Source organism: Zonotrichia leucophrys, chromosome W (assembly GCF_028769735.1).
Source record: "Zonotrichia leucophrys gambelii isolate GWCS_2022_RI chromosome W, RI_Zleu_2.0, whole genome shotgun sequence".
Lineage (NCBI taxonomy): Eukaryota > Metazoa > Chordata > Aves > Passeriformes > Passerellidae > Zonotrichia > Zonotrichia leucophrys.
The window spans coordinates 2,335,873-2,352,433 of record NC_088199.1 but is presented as its reverse complement, the minus strand read 5'-3'; the positions used below and the strand labels follow the sequence as shown (position 1 = coordinate 2,352,433).

The window sequence follows — 16,561 nt, the reverse complement described above, 5'->3', positions numbered from 1 at the left end:
GAAGCATAAAATTAATCACTTTGTGTATTTGTTTTTTGGTTTTTTTCCTTTCTGATCTTCAGTATTAACTTCTGGTTTTATATTCATGGCAAATTATATCAACACTGTTTATTTTGAATGATGTCTAAAACATGGAATTTCATGGAATGTGCAAGTTGAAACAGTAGCACTTGTCATTCCATAGTCAGGACAAGGTAAAGGATATGAACTTAAGTCCATTCAATGACATTCATGGTATATAGAATCTGATAACTATCCATTATTGTTTTCTAATTACTGTTAACATCTTTGAAGTCACATTATTGCTTGAGACCAAACCAAGACAAGATTGACCCCAAAATACTTGACACACTAATTTTTGACTTGAAATATTTATCTGAATGTATTGCTGTACTGGGTTTGCATGGCAAGGTTTTGGTCACAGGGAGCTACAGGAGTGGCTTCTGTGAGATGCTGCTGGAAGCTTCACCTTATGTCTGGCAGAGCCAATGCCAGGTGGCTCCTAGACAGACCCACTACTGGCTAATGTTGAGCCAATCAGCAATGGTAGCAATGCATCTGGAGTAATACATCTAAGAAGGGAAAAAAAGTTATTGCACAGAAGTAATTGTGGCCAGAGAAGAGAGGAGAATATGGGAGAGGAACAACTCCGCAGACACCAAGGTCAGCACAGAAGGAGGGGGAGGACGTGCTCCAGGTGCCAGAGCTGAGATTGCTCTGCATCCTATGGTGAAGACCATAGTGATGTCAGACTGTCCCCCTGCAGCCCATGGAGGCCCCAGGGGGTGCAGAGATCCACCTGCAGCCCATGGAGGAGACCCACTGCCTGAAAGAAGGCTGTGAACCTGTGAGAAACCCGTGCTGGAGCAGCCTGTTCCTGAAGGACTGCACCCCATGGAAGGGACCTATGCTGGAGCAGTTCATGAAGAACTGCAACCTGTGGGAGGGACTCATGTTGGAGAAGTTTGTGGAGGACTGGCTCCTGTGGGAAGGACCCCACAGTGAAGAACGGGAAGGACTCCACTCCCTGAGGGGGAAGCAGCAGAAATGACACGTGATAAACTGACCCTCACCCCCAATCCCTGTCTCCCTGAACCACTGGAGGGAAGGAGGTAGAGAATCAGGAATAAAGTTAAGCCTGGGAAGGAGGGAGGAGTGGGGGGAAAATGTTTTTAATATTTGATTTTACTTATTGTCTTTCTCTGATTTGATTGGTAATAAATGCAATTAATGTCCCCAAGTTGAGTCTTTTTTGCCTGTGATGGCAATCGGTGAATGATCTCTCCCTGTCCTTATCTCAATTTACGAACCTTTCATTGTATTTTCTCCCCTCTGTCCAACTGAGGAGGGAAGTGAGAAAGTGGCTTTGGTGGGCACCTGACATTCAACCAAGGTCAAGCCACCACAATTGCCCTTGAAATTGTTGGCAAGTTTTTAAATGTCTTCCTTTGAATTGGACACTTGACAGTGAGTGACTAATGCCAATTATGCTTCTGTCAGAAGCCATTTAGGTGATACTAGACATTTCAGGATGATTTGTGTAAACAAAGTTTCTGCTTTGCTTGTTATGCTTGGCATTCTCTGTTAAAGGTGACTATCAACATCATCAGCTAATCATACCTGATACATTTGGTGGCCTTTGATGACAGGACTAAAGAGGTGGTGGATGAGGGAAGAGCAGCTGACGTCACCTACCTGGACTTGTGCAAAGCATTTGACATCCTGGTCTCTAAACTGGAGAGACGTGGTTTTTATGGGTGGAGCAGTCAGTAGATAAGGAATTGACTGGATGGTCACTCTCAGACTTGTGGTCAACAGCTCAATGTCCAAGTGGAGATTAATGACAAGTGGTGTTCTTCAGGGGTCAGTATTGGGACCGGCACTGTTTTTTACCATCTTTTTCAGTGACATGGACAGTGGGATCGAGTCCACCCTCAGCAAGTTTGCCAACAATATCGAGCTGTGTGATGTGGTCAACACGCTGGAGTGAAGGGATGCCATCCAGAGGGATCTTGACAGGTTTGAGAGGTGGATCTCTGTGAACCTCATGAAGTTCAACAAAGTCACATGCAAGGTCCTGCACCTGGGTTGGGGCAATCCCAAGCACAAATACTTGCTTGATGGAAAATGGATTGAGAGCAGCCCTGAGGAGAAGGACATGGAGATGTTAATGGATAAAGAGCTTGACATGAGACATCAATGTGTGCTTCCAGCCCAGAAAGCCAATTGTATCCTAGGCTGCATCGAAAGAAGTGTAGCCAGTAAGTTGAGGGAGGTGATTATCCCCCTCTACTCCATTCTGATGAGACCCTACCTGGAGTACTACTTTCAGATCTTGGACCCTGAACATAAAAAGGACATGGATCAACTAGAGCGAGTCCAGAGGAGGGCCACAAAGGTGATCAGAGGGATGGAACATCTCTCCTAGGACAACAGGCTGAGAGAGTTGGAGTTGTTCAACATGGAGAAGAGAAGGCTTCGGGGAGACCTTATAGCAGCCTTCCAGTAGCTAAAGGAGGCCTACAGGCAAGCCAGAGAGGGATTTTTCACAAGAGCATGGAGTGATAGGACAAAGGGGAATGACTTGAAACTGAAAGGAGGTAGGTTTAGACTGGATATTAGAAAGAAATTCTTTACTTTGAGGGTGATGAGACACCAGAGCAGGTTGCCCAGAGAAGTTGTGGATGCCTCACCCCTGGAAGTGTTCAAGGCCAGGTTGGATCTGAAGGTGTCTCTGCTCATGGCAGGGGGGTTGGAACTAGATGATCTTAAAGGTCCCTTCCAACCCAAATCATTCTATGATTTTAATATATATGTTAAACATTAATGTATTAAAATATTTTTATTTGCTCTCAAATATTTTAAGTCATTAAGACATAGTAATCATTACAACATCATGTATTTACTAATAAATATTTTTGTAAAGAAACTGTGCAAGCTATTTGGAATTTTAAAAGTCTTCTGCACAGTTGATTTGTTGCCTTAGTGTAAGATAAGGTTTATGTCTACCTTATGCTGTGAGAGTTTATTTCTCCCTTTAATACCTGGGGGAAAAAAGTAAAATATACAGATGGAAAGAAATCCTAAAACATCAGAAGTTTAGTATTCCTATTCCTGCAGGAAAAACAAAAACAGAAAGGCATTTATATTGTGAATTTGTTCTAATGAGCTTTACCACTTGTCATGGTTTGACACTGACCAAACACCAGGCACTCCTGATAGCCACTCACGAGCCCTCCCCTGCTACAGCTGGGCGGAGGAAAGGAAAAAAAATTAATGAAGGCTTCATGAGTTGAGATGAGGACCATGAGAAAACACTCCAAGGGCAAAACAGGTTCAACTTAGAAGTACAAAGTGAATTTGTAACTAACACTGTCAGAGGAGGATAATGAGAAGCAAAATAAGCCCTTAAAAACACCTTTTTCCCCCAACCCCTCCCTCCTTCCCACCAACAGTGCAGGGAGACAGAGCATGGGGTTTTTGGTCAGTTCGTCACCCAAGATCTTCCACTGTTCATGGACAGAAGTTGCTCCCCTGCTATGCTGTGGGGTCCCTCCCACGGGGGACAGTTCTCCATGAGCTTCTCCAAAGTGGTTTCAATCTCTCAAGAAGTAGTTCTCCCAAAACTGCTGCAATGTGAAATCCCCCCTTTGGCAGACAGTCCTTCCAAAACTGCTGCGGCATGGGTCACTCTTGCTTGGAGTGCAGTCCTCCAAGGACAGGCTGCTCCAGCCTGGAATCAGGGGCTTATCCCTCTGTATTTAGCATTGATGCAGCCTCACCTTGAGTATTGTGTGCACTTCTTGGCCCCTGCCCTAGGGTGATGTTATGATGCTTGTATCCCCAACCGGGTGTTCTGTTTATGCTGGATATTATATTCTGTGCCTTCAAGACTGGCTCTGAGAGTGAAGGTGGGGAGAAGAAGAAGCACAGAGTTTTGTTATCAGCCTGCTCTCACTCCTCCACTGTGGTGTCTGGACACGGATGGGACAGAACACCGTGCTCCATGGTTTTTTAGTTAGTTTAGCTAGCTGAAGCAGAGAAGTTCCCTGGACTGTTTTTCTTTCCTTTTTTTTTTTTTTTGGAACCGTTCGAACCTGCTCTGGACTGGGACCCGGGGAAACACTGAGAGCTTGCAATTTTTAGCCTACCGGCACCTACTCTGGACAGCAGCCTTTCCCAGTGCCGGAGGGACTGATAACAGAGCGACCACCCCCAGGAGAGACTTTCTGAATTTGTCATCTCTTTAGAGCAATGAATGAGTTTTGTCATCTGGTATTGCTCGTTTTTGTGTTGGGGAGTGCTTTGCTTGATAAATAAACAGATTTTTTTCCACTTCTCTCTGAGTAAATTCTTCCCAAACTGGTTGGGGGGAGCGGCCTTGTGAGTTTGCTTTCTGGGGGGGCCACTTTTGGAGGTTTTCTCCCAAATTTGCCCTAAAACAGGACATCGCTCTAATTAAAAAAAGATGTGAAGGTTCTTTAATTGCCCAAGAAGAGGGCAACAATGCTGTTGACAGGACTGGAAGGAATGTCCTTTGAGGAATGGCAAAGGACTTTGGTCTTATCTAGCTTGGAAGAAAAAAGGCTAAACTGTGATCTCATTGCTCTCTACAGCTTCCTGAGTAGGGGAACTGGAAAGGGAAGTGCTGAGCTCTTCTCCCTGGTATCTAGTGACAGTACATGTGGGAATGGTTCAAAGCTGCATCAGGGGAGGTTTAGATTTGACCTTAGGAAGCATTTCTTTACCAAGAGGGTGGTCAAACTCTGGAACAGGCTTCCTAGAGAGGCAGTCAATGCCCCAAGCCTGTCAATCTTTGAGGCATTTGGACATTGTTTTTGTGGCCTTCTATTGAAGATGGAGGGAGAGACCCAACTTCCTTGTTCAGCATCTGACTCCGTTTATTCACTCAAACCATCACTTTTTATAACCGTGTTAATTAAGTTCATGCATATTGCAAACCCGAGCTCACAATAGGTCAGAGATAACATACCAACTCCTCCTTATGTTTCTAATACCAAGATTTGGGTTCTCAAAATTATTTTTGCTTTCCCAAAACAGCCAAAGATAGAATATCTACTTGTTATGAGAAAGCTGCCTGAGAACTCTGGTATGCAAGGTTCTCAAGGTCTTCATGTTTGTCACTTTTGCTTGTAATTAAAAACAACCTGAGAACTTCTACTGTTTACAGAAATCGGCTGTGAGAATTTTACTCCTCACAGCTGCTTTCTAAGCCATTTCTGAAAAAATCTCCAACAGCCTTCCTCTGGGCTCACTCTAACAGATCCATGTCTTTCTTTTGCTCAATTTCTTCATGTACCTTGTTACCATCTCTTCTTGTAAGTAGGCTATATTCACATTCTTCATCTAAGTGTTGTAACTTTTTATTAAACTGGGCACTACCTTAAGCTACCAACACAAGAAACTGAGCAGTACTGTTTGCTCAGTTGATTTTTCTCTAGAGCTAGGTATATGAACAAGCAAGTTCTTGAAATCTGTCAGGGCCCGTCAAGCTCATTTTTCTTTGACAGCAAAATGGGGTAGTCTACTGTCAAACTCTCAGTTCAGTGTTGTAAATATTTGTTAGTTTGGTACGTCATTTCATTCATGGAGACTGTGTATGAATAGTCAAGAAATTTTGCACGTAAGTGAATTTGAGAGAAAAAAAGACATCTGGCTGTAGAACTTGAGTTTTATCAAAAATAAGAGGTGCCTAAGGTGAACAGTTACTGAACAGGGCAAACACTCATTCTGAGTACAGTGCATAGCTTGTCCTTTGCATTTTTTGCAGCTTCTGTAATAGATCTTCCTTCTGTGTATCTTTAAGGCTACTTTTGTTTTGGAAGGCTAAATGTGTTGCACTGTATAGTAAGATTCAAAGTCTCTGAGCAGAGTACAGAAAACAAGTTTTGTGTTGAACCATCCTGCTAAATATGTGGGTATGCTTTTTATAGTGTTTTAACTACTTGAACTTATTTAGTTAAATCTTACTTTTTCTCATTGATCAGTAATGGAAAACATGAAGTCTGTGTGTTTGTGGTTTTTTACTTTGTGAGAACAGATTTTTTTTTTTTTTTAATAAGTATGTTTTTAAACTTGTTTCCTCATATAATTAAGATGTGACTAATGACGGGGTGAAAATGCTTGTTCAGTTGGTGCAGTCAAGTCTCAAAAATCTTTTGGGCTTATATTCATATTTTTTGAGATATCTTTTAATTGCTAGCTGTTAGTTCTTATAAACATGTTCAAGGGAAGTTCTATTTCCTTGGTCTTTATTGCAAATAGCATCTTTACTGTAGCTATTTGCATGGAGGGCCTAATTTTTGAAAACTTCAAATTCCAGTTGTTGTTAAAACTGGAGATGCATATTTTCATGGATTCAGTACAAGCTTGAGTGTTGGAAACAAAATGTATGTAGTCTTATTTTAATTCTGCCACTTCTGTCACGTGATAGATGTCCTTTTATTTCTCCATAGGAAAATCCAAATATTAAAATATTTATGGAAACTGTTAAGGTTAATTGCACTTTCAGTGCTTAACTCTTGTGTGACACTATTGCTATTATGAAAATTAATTTTCTGAATACATATGCCAAAGCTATGCTTGGAACATGCACATAATGTTTAAGAATTTGTTTGGATCTGTAGAGAAACCTCAATTAAGTATTTCTCTGTAGGTGTGAATTTAAATGTCCATGGATTAAATTCTGAACATTTCTACAGATATATGAGGAGTTTTTTAATTGATAACATGCATGTGTCCAACACTCTCTGACTGTGTCCTTTTAGATATTCCATGTGTATAGGGTTTAATGCTTTAATGCCAATGTTAGTTTTATGAAGTGTGGTGGGTTGACCTTGGCTGGATGCCAGGTACCCACCAAAGCTGCTCTGCCACTCTCTTCTGTAACTGGACATGAGAAAGAAAATATAGTGAAAGGCTCATGGGTTAAGGATCAGGAGAGATCACTCACTGATTACCATAATGGGCAAAACAGACTCAGCTTAGGGATATTAATTGAATTTATTGCAAACAAAATCAGAGCAGGATAGTAAAATAAATCTTAAAAACACCTTTGCCCCATCCCTCCCTCCTTCCTCAGCTCTACCTCCTCCCTGCCAGAGGTGCAGAGAGACAGGGAAGGGGGGTTACAGTCAGTTCATCACAGGTTGCTTCTGCTGTTGCTCAGGCAGAGGAGTCCTTTACCTGTGCCAGCATGTGGTCCTGCCCATGGGATATAATTCTGCACAAACTTCTCCAATGGTAGTGCTTCCCATGGACTGCAGTTCTTTATTAACTGCTCCATCATGAGTCCCTTCCATGGGGTGCAGTCATCTGGGGACAGACTGCTCCAGCATGGGTCCCCCATGGGGTCACAAGTCCTACCAGGACCCTGCTCCATCACAGGTTTCATACAAATTCACAGCCTTCTTTCAGGCATTTGCCTACTCTGGTGTGGGACTCCTCCATGGGCTGCAGCAGGACAGCCTGCTTCACCATGGTCTGCACTATGGGCTGCAGGGAAATCTCGGCTCCAGCCCCTGGAGCACCTCCTGCCCCTCCTTCTGCACTGACCTGGGTGTCTGCAGAACTGTTCATCTCACATATTCTCACTCCTCTCTTCTCTGGCTGCAATTACAACTGCACAATAATTTATTTATTTTTTTTACTTCTTAAATGTGTAATCACAGAGGCATTACTACCATTTCTGATTTGCTCAGCCTTAGCCAGCAACAAATCCATCCTGGAGCCAGATGGCATTGGCTCTGTCAGACATGGGGGAAGCTTCTAGCAGCTTCTCATGGAAGCCACCCCTGTAGTTCCCCCTGCTGCAAAAACTGGGCCATGCAAACCCAATACATGAATTTCTTTATTTGACATTACATGGAACTTTGATTTAGCAGAATGATACAGCAATTTACTTAAATAACAGTGCAAGTACATTTAGCAGAGTATAGCAGTTGCAATGTACTGTTGCATCACAATACAAATGTGTTTGCCATTATTGGTCTCCATCACAATGCTGGCTGGGCATCCCCAGTTGTTGAGAAGAAATATGTGGGTTGAAACCGACTCAAGCCTGTTGCTCTATTCCAAGTTCTGTCTGTTAGTTGGACCATTTTTATAGTATATATGCTATACATAGTTTTTAAACTTGGTTTTGTCTCTATACTAAGTTTTTATAATGATTTTGGCTGAGCCATGTATACACCCATCCATTCTGGCCTCACTAATGCAGGAATATATGTATTTGATGATATTATCAACTCAAGGGCAGATACACAGCCATTTTAATCCCTTAACTGTTGTAGCCATTTATCTATAACAAAGGCTACCTTCAGTCTCCTTTGTGTCTAGTTCGGCTTTTTGTAACAGCTATCATCAGTAACTCCCTAATTCTTCACTTAACTTCATGAGTACGTAGTCCTTGCCTATCTCCTCAGCCTTCTTCCATTGTAGAAACTCATTGATAAATCCCATCATGATGTGTTTAAGCTTTTTTACTTGAAAAGGAGAACTTTTCTATAAGATATCTTTTTGACATTGTGTATAAACAGATTTTATTGTTCAATAATTCTATCATTTATATTGTAGGTCATGCGGGAGTCTCTGCAAGCATGATGAAGAAAAGAACTTCCCACAAGTAAGTTCCTAATACTTCCTCAAGTGTAGTTCTCAATAACTGGCAGTACCATTCTAGAAATGTATCTGTATTGTTCCAGTCATTTTGAAAAAAATGCGGAGCAGTATTCAAATGGTGTATGTGTGTAGAATCAGACTTAAATTCTTTTGGGAGGGCAATGGGAAAGAATGCACCATTGGTACAGTTCTAAACATAATTTTGAATGTTATTCCGAGAGAAATTATTCTGTCAACAAAGTTCTGTAACTTATAATTCAGAAACAAGAGATTGCAAGCCAGAAATTGGGCATATGTACTCTAGGATTCATTGCAGCTTTAGTTTTTGAAAAGGTTTTTTTACCTGTTAAAAAAAATTCAATATACTGTAGTATGGCTACTATTTGTGTGAAGGTTACTTGCTTATCCTATACATTCATCATATTTATTATTCACTCTACTAGAATTTTAGATAGTAGTAGCTAAATGTTGCTATGAGTAAATGTGAAAAGATATAGGTAGTAGCTTAGACAAAATTTACCTTCATTTCGAACAGCTGGATGTATCTGGCTGCATCTCTGGTGGGTGAACTCTAAAATAAGCTAGAGAAAGGTGAAATTTATTAAAATGCTATTAGTTATATTTTGAGTATGAAGTTTTATAATGCTGATATACAACAGGCATAAATCCAAAACAATTTGTCTGGCAGAAATATCTTCCATGATTAACATTTGAATTAGTATTAACTATTTCTCAAATGCGACACCTGATGTAAAACTACTCTTAATTCCTTCCACCAACTCTTCATTATTCAGTCTTGTCTATCTCCTTACAAGGCAGACATAAACATTTATTTGTCTAGAGACAGGTAGAGTTAAAATTTAATTTCTTTTGTTCTTTTTCAACCGCTCAGAGAAAGGAGTGTATGATGGGAAGACTATCAGAGGTGGGTTGCCTTTTGTACTTGAGGGTGGCTAGATTTGTCTTTTTCGTTATTTTGGTATACACTTATTTAAATACCTAAATAGGTTGTATATTTTTTAGCATAAAGGCTTTTATGGGGCATATTAAGTCATGATCCTAAGTCACGTGATTTTGAGGCATTTAACTTAAGCACCCAGCTGAGCTTTATATTGATTTAGCCTAGTTTAATTGTTTAAGAATTGTTTGATGAAGGTTTTATTTTGTACCAAACCAAGATGACTTTGTGTGCTGCTCAATGACTTCTCTGCAAATGACACACTAGTATAGAGTTGTTTTTATTTCATATTCATTGCTTATATTTTTGAAATTAACAGTAAGTAGCACTGTAGACATGTTTAAACAAGTGAGATATGAATCACTGTTTAAAAATGTATGCTGATACTACTATGAGCCATTACCGCAGACCATTAATTAATAATGCATATTTTGTCATTGATTTAGTTATGATGACTTTTACATTCCTCATTAAAAGAAAAAGTGGAACAAGTTACTGGCACTTTAAGGTCTTAGGGGAGATTTTAAACTCAGTTCGTAAGTTCATAGGGGAGGGAAGAGCCACCAGGACAGAACAGGACGTAGTCCAGTAACTGAGGAAGAGATAAAATGAGCTGTGTGGATTAGTTTTCTAAATTCTTCTTAACTGAAATGTTAGTTAACCATTGACCCTTTTGGAAGGGGGTCCCATGGTCAGCTACAAAAGGGCAGTTCTTCTGAATGTTCTGTCAGTGTCAATGGGTAGTGATGATTTTTGCGAATAAAAAGTTGACTCTGTGTCAGATCAGTCAGTAGTCTCTTGGTTCTTATCTTTTCCACCCTTGGTGCATAAGGAAATAGTCTAACATCTTACCAGTTTCTCATAGTTGGCGGTTCAAGGACTTTGTGGTGAAGATTCTATCTGCCCCTTAACTGTCACTGTACTTATCCCTTGTGAATTTCTGATTGCAGTTTGAACTAACTTCTTGTGGTGGTTTATACTTGACTATGAGCCAAACTCCCACCCACCTGCTTACTCCCCTTCCTCAGTGAGGCAGGGGGAGAAAATAGAATGAGAATGTTCATGGCTCCAGATAAAGACAGGAAGGTTGCTTACTGTTACCAATTGAATGGGAGCTTCAGACAAGCCCTGTCTTAGCCTCAGATTTTTGGCAGCAGCCTAAATTAAGTTGGCCTACAACTAAAATAGCTCTGGCCTGCAAGTTCTAAGAATGGCAGATCAGGTCTATTATAAAATGAGTTATTTATTGAATAAGCAGGAGATAACCTACAAAAGGCCTTAAACAAAGTTACATATTACACAGTATAAAATGAAAAGAACTACTAGTAGATTACATAAAACAGTGCACGACATTAAGGTACCTATATTAAAGCAAGCAAAGAAATAGTATTGATTAGGAGTCATGTAAATTATCACCAAAATGACAATAGTGTACACAGGTTCCCTTCCCTCAACTCTTGGGAGAGTAACCAAAAAGCAGGTGTCCCAACTTTGGGGAGAAAGCCCCACACATTTCCAAGGAATGTGAAGAAGATTCCTGCTTTGTGAAAGTTTTGTGCAGCTTCTATACTTTGTAAAGTGAAGTGTCTGTCAGTCAGAAATTCCAGCTTATCTTTCCACATCTTGCTTCCACAGCAAGATGTTTATTGTCAGCTGAAAGCCTTAGTGCCATGTCGCCAAAATCTCTCACTACAAGACAAGCTGTCTTGATTATTTCACCAAAGCTCATGTGAAGATCATGTGAGGGGCAGGATGCCCTGAGTTATTTCACCAGCTAACAAGCAACAGATAAGGTCTTATGGTGGGGGAGATGCTCTGCTACACTTACCAGGCACTATCACAGGCAAAACAGGCTTGACTTGTGGAAAATTAATTTATTGCAAATTTAAATAGATTCAGGTGGTAAGAAACAGGAAGACAAACATTATAACAACACCTTTCTTTCCTCCTTTCCCATGTTTAATTAATTCCTTCACTCCAGACTCACCACCACCCCCAGGGTGCAGGGAAAATGAGGGAGGGGAGTTTACAGTCCCTACATAATGGTTGCTTTCCGCCACTCCTTTCCTCTTGTACTTAATTTCTTCCTGCTCTGGCATAGGTTCTCTACAGGTCACAGTTCCTGTCAGGAAAGTCTGATTCAGCATGGTCTCTTGTGGGGAAGACAGTCCTGTCAGTTAAACTCTGTTCTGGCATGGGTTCTCTATGGGTTCTCCATGGGCCTCAGTTCCTTCATTAAATACCTAACTGCTCCAGCATGAATCCTTTTCTTCCCCTCCTTCTCTGCCTGTCCAGTGGTGGTTTTTTTGCTCTTTGCTACATATGTTTTCACAAAGGCACCATAAACTTTGCTGATTGTCTCTCTCTACTTTAGCTGTCAGTGGGACCATTGCCAAGCCAGCTGGAACCAGCTGTGTCTGGCACAGGGTAGCCTGACTTCCTCTCATAGAGGCTACTTCTGCAGGTGTTGTCATGTCTGTATGTGTATGTGTGTCAATTATAAACTGTCATGGTTTGAGCCTGGCACAGAGCCAGTGCCCCCATGAAAACACCCTCTCCCTGGTGTCTGCTGTGAGATGTGACCAGGAATAAGCAAAACAGGCTCCAGCATAAGCATAAAGAAAACTTTATTACCTAACCTACAGGAAAATAGGAAAAAAACTATAAGGAAAAGAAATTGAAGACCTTACAAAAAACACTTTCCTCCTCCCCACCACCGAAATTTCCCAATCCGATACATTCTCCCAAATCACCAACTGCCCAGCCTGGCACCACCCTTTAGAATACTCAAACTTCAGTTCATGAAGAGGAGAGGAGTCCTTCTTGTTCCATAGTCTTTCCCTGGAAACACGCTGAAACCTTGTGTGCTTCCCTGTCACTTCGGCACCGCCCGGAAAGTCCTTTTGCCGCTTGTGACATCTTCCCTCCATGCCCAGTGCTCTCACCACTGTGCTTGGACCAGAGCTGCTTCTAGGGCTGTCTTTTAAGGATGCCTTGTCTCACTCCAAAAAGGCACACTCTCTGCTTTGGGACATCTGTCCCCCCCATATTTTTTCAACCCTCTGGGGCCGAGGGGTCCCCACGATGAACCCTCCTGGTTCCGAGGCACTGCTTCCCCCCAAGTGCAGTCTCTGTGTCACAGGAACACACTGAGTCCATGGCCACACAAGAAAAGTCCAGCCAAAAGGCCACTCCAATCATCTCTCCCCACTCAGTTAAACTTCTCCACGTCCTTCAGGCCAGGTCCTTGTCTCATCTCACCTCTTATCTCCCTTCTTATTCAGCTCCGAGGAGGATCAGCATTTTTTTTGCAAGGTCCCAGTCATGAAGCAAAAGGGTTAAAAGTTCAGTCTCTGTCTGTCCCGGAGCACTCCGGTACTCCCACACGCGCTGCTGCTGCTGCGGCCGGGCTGCACTCTCCCCCCCCCTTTCTCCTCCTGAGCCGGCTGCTATCACATTCAGATGCCGGCTCTCCTCTCTCTCCCTCCTGGGGGGGGAAATGGCTGCCTGATGGCTGTCTCTTGGGGCTCCTCCACCCTTCCATCCTCAAGGGCCTTCTCACCCCCCATCTCTGTCCAGGCCCCGGGCCTACCACATGGCTGCCCCTGCCCCGCCCAGCAGCAGCAGCTGGACGAGGGAGGGCGATCTGACCTCCTTCCCTCAAAGTCCCAAGAGAGCCTCCCAGGGCCGAAGCTCTGCTTTTAACCCCTGTGTATTCTCAGAGGTGTGTCCAAACCCCATTGGCCACACCAGATGCCAATATAAAAATCTGAGCACCATTGGTTTGACCACAACATCCCAGAATTCCCACTTCTTCCTGGTCAAACCACCTCACCAAAACCTTGCCACGTAAGCCCAATACACCTGTAATCCTAAGAAAATTATTTTCACAACTGAATGATGGCTTTTGAAGGAGGACAGAAAGTATTTTACAACGTCTGTCTTTAGTAATGTGCCTCACAGTCTGAATATTAAGGAAAAAGAGTTTATAACAATTCTCTGATCATATTACCCCCATTAGTGACAGACTGTAATAGTATCAAAATAGTATCAAAATTCTGATTCAGGCCCTATTTTTAATAATTTTTCTACATGGTTCCATGAAATACAGAAATTGTACTGACCATTGCTACTCTTCTTCATTTGTACTCTTTTCTAAATTTCTTTGAATTTTCCATGATTTGGTTCTGCTAATAAAACCCTTTCTTGTTACAAGACTTCACTTATCAGCTTAGTGTCTTCAAGATAAATACTTAGTCACTGAGATGAGCAGCTCTGGTGCCAGCACAATCCATAGCATAGGAGGGATTCCTGAACCTGGGGGAGCCACAAGAGCCGCCAGGAGCCCACACTTGTGCTACAGCTGCTGATAAGACCTGGGTGGGGACAGGAGGAATGGTGGTCAACCCCCCCACCTCCATATGAAAGAAGCCCCTAGGGAGTGCTAGTGACACAATAGGGCTGTTTGCAGGGAAGGGCGTGCAAAAAAGGCACTGTAGCTCTGCCAACATAACCAGGAAGTAATGGTATCCAGCTGGCAGAAAGCTATGAACACTCTAAACTCTGCACCCACAATGAATGACAGTTTTTCAGACAGAGCTCTGGTGGGAAGATGCTGCTACCCATGTGTGGGGCTGCAGGGCATATCCTACTCTTATGCCAGTACTGTACAGCAGCAGTGAGCACAACTGGGGGAGGTTCACTCAGGTAGAGGAACTCCGCTGCTTAGCAACAAAGCTCTAGAACGTGATGAGTAGGTTGTTAAGGAGTATCAGGGAGAGTGAAAGACAGACTACTGGAATTGCCCCCTACCTTCCCTGCAGCAGGACTGTCAGGCAGACAGGACATATGATATGGAATATTTTCTATCCTGTCTTTGCTTGGCAGAATGTGGTGACTTAAGCGATAGGGGACAATGGTGACAAGTTCCTGCTTGGTGTTATCAGCAATGAAGAGAGACGGGGACTCTGTGAAATTGTCAAAGAATCCAAATTTATTGTGAAGTACAACTGCTTATATACTTATTCTAGGAAGACTAGTAATGTTTTAAAACAATGATTGGGTTAATCATCGCATAAACAAACTTATACATTTTAAACATCTCTTGCTTGCAGAAGTTGATTCAATCTTCTTCCCTGTTCCAGTCTGATCCAATTTTCTTGCAATCTTCAAAGCTCTGTTTGTTCTTGCCAAGGCATCCTGTTATCAAATCTCTTATGCTAACCAAGTCCAAAGTCCATCATCTGTCTCGTGTGTCCCAATAGGTGTAGCAGAAGTAAGGAGAGGAGTCAGCAGAACTGCCACCTTGGACTTGTGGAGGGCACACTTCAGCCTGTTTAGGGGCCTGGTTGAAAGAGTCCCTTGAGAGGCAGTTCTGAAGGACAAAGGAGTCCAGGAAGGCTGAACATTCTTCAAGAAGAAAATGTTAAAGGCTCAGGCCATCCCAGTGTGCTGAAAGAGAAGCTGACAGGGAAGAAGACCAGCCTGGCTGAACAGAGAGCTTTGGCTGGAATTCAGGGAAAAAAGGAGAGTTTATGACCATTGGAAGAAAGGACAGTCAGTTCAGGAGGACTACAAGGATGTTGAGAGGTTGTGCAGGGAGAAAATTGGAAGGTCCAAAGCCCAACTAGAACTTAATCTGACTACTGCTGTAAAAGACAATAAAAACTGTTTCTAAAAATATATTAGCAACAAAAGGAGGGCTAAGGAGAATTTCCATCCTTTTTTGGATGAGGGGGGAAACATAATGACAAAAGATGAGGAAAAGACTAAGGTAATGAAGGTCTTCTTTGCCTCAGTCTTTAATAGCAAAACCAGTTGTCTTCAGGGTACCCAGCCCACTGACCTGTAAGACAGGCAGGGAGCAGAATGAGCCCCCATAATCAAAGAGGAAATAGTCAGCAACCTGCTACACCTCTTAGACACATACTAGTCTATGGAGCAGGACAGGATCCATCCAAGGTTACTGAGGGAGCTGGTGAAAGTTCTCATTAAGCCACTTTGAATAATTTGCCATCAGTCCCAGTTAACTGGGGAGGTCTCAGTTGATTGGAAGTTTGCAAATATAATGTACATCTACAAGAAGGGCTGGAAGGAGGATCCAGGGAACTACAGGACCGTCAGCCTGACCTTGATCCTTGGGAATGCTATGGAACAGATTATCTTGAATGCCATCATGCAGCACATACAAGACAACCATTTGATCACATCCAGTCAGCTTGGATTTATGAAAGGCAGGTCCTGTTTCACTGACCTTATCTCCTTCTATGACAATGTTACCCTCTTAGTAGACAAGGGAAAGGCTGTGAATGTTGTCTACCTGACCTTCAGTATACTAACGACGATTGATAAAGAGACAGGGTCTCCATGGTTTGCAGACATGAAGCTGTTTATTGATACACACAGCTGAGTTTATATACCTTTTCAGCTGTAACTAAAAATAGCACAACTATAACATTTATGTAACTAAGTAACATTGCTTAATTCAAAGCCTTGTACATACTAGCACAGGTATGTGCAATCTTAAATAATTTCTGCTTACCAAGCACATTGTACCAAGCACACCGTTAACTTTTGCTTTCCTTCTTCAGAGTTCTGCTTTCTGTTGCCAAGGCTTATGGCCTACTAATACTAACATATCCACTTCTGCCATGAGCTGAAGAGTGCTTCCAGCTCAGCTTTCTAGTTGTATTTCTACATGTCCCCCTTTCTTTTCCACCAGTAAAATTTTCTTTGTGGATTTATCAATCAGTCTCTGAACACATTGCAAAACACATGGCAAACAAATCATCATAAGCAATAATATGGCTAAAATATAAATTCCTGTTTTAGCTAAGTGTTTAAGCCAGCCAGTAAGCCTCCATCCCCCAAGTGTATGCCCAAGCCAGTCACTATCATCTACTACTCTTAATTTGGTTATACTGTCTCGAAGGACCTGTATGTTAGCATGAATAGACAAAGAGT

The 16,561-nt window shown here is 42.2% G+C and overlaps 1 protein-coding gene across 3 annotated transcripts in view; it reads left to right on the top strand.

The window, feature by feature from the left end:
• The window catches only part of LOC135459272 (spindlin-Z-like), a 104,819-nt gene that overhangs the window by 67,698 nt on the left and 20,560 nt on the right, over positions 1-16,561 (top strand). For all 3 annotated transcript variants that reach the window (XM_064735050.1, XM_064735052.1, XM_064735051.1), the window contains exon 3: positions 8,596-8,644. In XM_064735050.1, the coding sequence (XP_064591120.1) occupies positions 8,596-8,644 (49 nt within the window). The remainder of the gene's footprint in view (positions 1-8,595; positions 8,645-16,561) is intronic.